Source organism: Psammomys obesus, unplaced genomic scaffold, assembly GCF_907164565.1.
Source record: "Psammomys obesus unplaced genomic scaffold, mPsaObe1.curated_primary_1811, whole genome shotgun sequence".
NCBI lineage: Eukaryota > Metazoa > Chordata > Mammalia > Rodentia > Muridae > Psammomys > Psammomys obesus.
Genome location: NW_026589565.1, coordinates 1 through 4771, shown reverse-complemented (window position 1 = coordinate 4771; position 4771 = coordinate 1). Strand labels below are relative to the sequence as shown.

Here is a 4771-nt window from a genome sequence, read left to right as displayed (position 1 = left end):
GAGCACATTGCTGTGTACAAACCCTGGGTTAAATCAACACTGAATGTTTAATAAAGGACAGAGCAAGGCCAACTCTCTATCTATATTGGATTCTCCTCAGGATGTATGCATCTGAAAACAGGACAGTTTGGACACTATGACAAATATTTGAATGTCATAAAATTCTGGATCATTTCCTTGAGCACATTTATAGTTTGGGGAAATAGATGACATTACATCCTGATGTAGTAAGAAATGTCATGTGTATTTTTTTTAATAGAGTGTCTATACTGCCAAAGTTGGATGTAAAGTCAGTATATCGCTAGGCTTGCCTTTTAACTCCTTATCCTCCTGCCTCAGCTTTACAACTACTAGAACTCAGGCATATACTACCCCACCCAGCTCTAAAACATATTAATGATACAGCCCCAAATATCTATAGACAGAACAATAGGATCAATGTAAATTGTTAATAATTTTGAATCTAAGTGAGGATCCAGATGTGTGTTGTTGACTATGCCAAGTTTTCCATATGCATGAAATTTTCACATGTGTTTTTATAAGTGGTTTCAAATTGGCTGTTTTTGTTAATGTGTGACAGGGAGCCTACCAGAGAAGACCACTCAACCACAGTATATAGCCAACAGAAAGTCTTTATTCCGGCCAGCTGTGAGTATACTCAGGTATTTGGGACCCAAGTATAGCCCCAAGCATTGAAGCAAAGCCCATGTTGTTATCTTGCTCAGCAGCTGCAGGAGGAGCTATTGTCCAAGCAGGCAGTTTAACAGAAGCCAAGATAAGCAGTTAGCTGAGGGGGAGATTTAAACACACAGGCCAATTAGCAGACACCAGGATAAATTATATCAGAAGCAATATGACAGCCAGTTCCTAGAATAGAGTTGGGTAATTTTCCACAAAATTCTCCACCAAGGAAATAAAATTCTAATCAATCCTGAAATGGCCTCATCAAGAATAAGAGAGAGAGGATCCTATGGACTTGCCCTGTCACAAATTTATAGTTTATCTTCATGTATGGGCAGAGAGCATAAATTATAGTTTGAAATTCTTACCAGTTTCATCTCTTTAGAAAGTATATCTCCACCAAAACAAAAAATTATTAAGGAATGGACTCAGAATTAAAATCCTTTCATGTTTATTTTCTTCCATTAGATGTATCCAGAATGAGGATGTTTAAACTTTAGTAGTGGGTGAATGCATGAGGCTTTTGTAAACTATCTAAAGTATAATTAGCCTTTCACGTCAGTTCCGGTAACGTCAACAAAAGCAGGAACACTGTACATGCTGCTTTAGAGAAAACGGACAGCAACCAAATACTGTCAAGAATCTTATTCGATATTATAATGCTGTTGCCACAACTTTGGCAGCTACCATGCCCACCATTCACAAACTGGGCAGAAAGAAAGTAAAATCCAATCTAATATCACTGGAGCCATGGGTTGTTAATGATAGCAAGGATGACATGTCAGATAAACCTAATTCCAATAACTCCTCTCTCTAAATTAACTGTTCTGGTTGATTATTGATTGATGAATTAAGTTTACACAAATAACAAGATCATAGTATTTCTGACAAAGACATTCTCAACAGCTTATCTGAACAACGCATTGTAGGCATAAGGTTATTGTCTAATTCAAATGTTAACTTCTGTACCCTCCATATCTGGTTACAATCATTATTCTGAGAATCTCCTCTCAAATGTTCTAAACACTGTTTCTTAATTGTCCCATGATATGCCAATAAAGCAGCTTACAGCCAGTTGCTGAGCATGAGAGAGAATACGGCTGGACTTCCTGACAGCCAGGGTAGGAGGAAAGAAGGAAGTAGGGGATTCAGCCATGGCAGCTATCCAGAAAGGACCAGGAGAATGATCCGCAAGGAAAACTACAACATGCAAATATCACTGGGATATACACTGGGAGGAAACTAAATAAGCATAGACGGTTAAGAATGGAGTGATAAATGCTCAGTTATTTTGTTTGAAGTTTATTATTAAACAAATATAAGAATCTCAATTATTTGTGTGGTAGCCAAGTTAAACGAGTAACTGAGAAAAAAAATAGTTTCATAAAAATATAAAAAATACCCGACTTCCCGCATTCTCATTGCAAAGGGTTTCTTGGCATCAACATTAAATGAATAGTCTCATGTTAACCAAATTCTAGGACAGATTAAAGTTCCCACATTCTTCTAAGTCACAGTATTTCCATTATGAGTTCTCTGATGTTCAGTAAAATTTTCATACAAAGGCTTATCCACCTTCCTTATATGCATAGGACTCCTGGCAATTGCGGATTTTCATTTACAACAAAGACTTTACCTGATTCTTTACATTCACAGGGTTTCAGACCTATATGACCATGTTGATAAGCTTTAAGAGCTGAGCTAATTCTATTAATGTTCCCACATCCCTTGCATTCACAGTGTTTGACACCATCATGTATTCTTTTATCTGAAGATGTCCTGAGTTCCAATTGAAGGTTGTTCCACATTCTTACCATGATTGGCTTTCTTATGAATTTTCAACTGTACGGTGAAGGCTGAACTAAATCTAAACATTTTCCCACCTTACTTAAATTCATAGTATTTCTCACCAGTAAGAATTCTCTGATAGGCAGCACATTTCTACATTCCTTACATTGTAAAATTTCTTACTAATATTAAATTTAGCATGTCAAACCAAGTTTCATATTCAACTGAAGGTCTTCCAACATTCTTAACATTGTTAAGGTTTTGCACCAGTGTGAATTCTTTGATGTACTTTAAGGTCTCTACCACAAGGAAAATACTTCCCACATTCTTTACATTCATAAGGATTCTTGCCAATATGAATTCTAAAATGTCCAAGAAATTGGTAATGATATTGAAAAGCTTCCCCACATTCCTTACACTGAAAGGGCTTCTCACCAGTATGGATTCTCTGATGAATTCTAAGAGCTGTTCCACGAACAAAGTTCTTCCCACATTCCTTACACTGAAAGAGTTTCACATCAGTATGAATCCTCTGGTGTTTATTGAGTTGGGACTTAAGTCTGAAGGCTGACCCACACTGCTCACACTTAAATGATTTTTCTCCAGTATGAATGCTCTGGTGCCGAGTGAGATTTGCCAGAACAACAAAGGCCTTTCCACATTCCTTACACTGAAAGGGTTTCTCACCAGAATGAAGTTTGCGATGCTGAAACAGGTTTGAGCGATGAATAAAAGCTTTCCCACAGTCATGACATTCATATGGTCTCACACCAGAATGAATAGTCTTATGTTGAATAAGAATGGATGTACGCTTGAAGGACTTCCCACATACCTTACATTCAAAGGGTTTTTTATTTGTATGAACAATTTTATGCTTATTAAGCTGGCTAGGAAAGTGAAAAGCCTTTCCACATTCTGTACATTCACAAGGCCTCTCACCACTGTGCGATTTCTGATGACGAATGAGAAGTATATTAAGTCTAAAGAACTTCCCACATTCTTTACACTCAAAGGGTTTCTTTCCACTGTGAATACTCTGATGTGCGGTAAAATTTGACCTTCGACGAAAGAATACACCACATTCTTTGCACTGATAGGGTCTCACATCAGTATGAATAGTACTCCGATGTTCATTAAGCTGGTACTTCCGTCTGAAGGCTGACCCACAGAGGTTACACTTGAAAGGTTCCTCTTCAATGTGAGTTTTCTGATGCTCAGAAAGGTATACCTGAAGCCTAAAAGCCTTCCCACATACAGTACATTCAAAGGGTTTCTCACCAGTATGAATACGCTGGTGCTGAACAAGGTATGAGCCAGTACTGAATTTCTTGCCACATTGCTTACATTCAAATGACTTTTCTCCAGTATGGATCTTCTGGTGCCGAGTGAGCTGAGCCAGAACAGTGAAGGCCTTTCCACATTCCTTACACTGAAAGGGTCTCTCACCAGAATGAATTTTCTGATGTTGCACCAGGCTTTGACGATGTTTAAAGGCTTTCCCACACTCTTTACATTCATAAGGTTTCACATCTGCATGAACAGTCCTATGTTCAACAAGGTGGGAGACTCGCTTGAAGGATTTCCCGCATTCCCGGCATTCAAATGGTTTTAAACCTGTATGAACGGTTTTATGGTACTTAAGTAGGACTGGAAGATGAAAAGCCTTTCCACATTCATCACATTTGAAAGGTTTCTCACCACTGTGAGATTTCTGGTGTTCTGTAAGTTGTCGGGGGAGTCTGAAGGCCTTCCCGCATTCCTGACATTCATAGGGCTTCTCTCCAGTATGAATACTCTGGTGCTGACTAAGAGTTGCCCTATAACCAAAGTACTTCCCACACTCTTTACATTCATACGCTTTTTCTACGTTGTGAGGAGTCTGGCAGGTGTGAGTAGGCAGTTTTTCCTTGTTAGTAATCTTTTGATCAGCAGCTCCTTGATAACCCTGTAGTCCCTTGAATATACTATCGTTGGAGCCATTACTAAAAGTGGAGCCCTGGAGGTCAAAAGTTTTACTAAATTGCTTTACACTCTGTTTGTGCAAATTTATATTAGAAATATGATTCTCTGGAGATACATTTTCAGCTTCAAAACATGACTCAACATCTGAAAGAAAAAGAGAAAGCAAGAATACTTCATTTTATGGTAACTAACATACATACACACACTTCCCTGTAACATAAAACCCATTAATGAATGGTCAGACTCTAAAGTATATTCTGAGAAGCTGAACGGGAACAAGGAGAACAGCTGTAAGGGAAGTTTATGTAAGACAATACTCTTTTCAGCAGAACAGGTTGGA

General features: G+C 38.2%; 1 protein-coding gene across 1 annotated transcript; it reads right to left on the bottom strand.

Moving 5' to 3' along the window:
* Nucleotides 1–614: 614 nt before the first annotated feature.
* Nucleotides 615–4575, bottom strand: LOC129675111 (zinc finger protein 60-like; the record flags this gene model as incomplete). The annotated part of the gene is made up of 1 exon (XM_055605144.1): nucleotides 615–4575. A coding segment is annotated over one exon (1853 nt), but the record flags the coding sequence as incomplete, so codon positions are not given.
* Nucleotides 4576–4771: the final 196 nt, after the last annotated feature.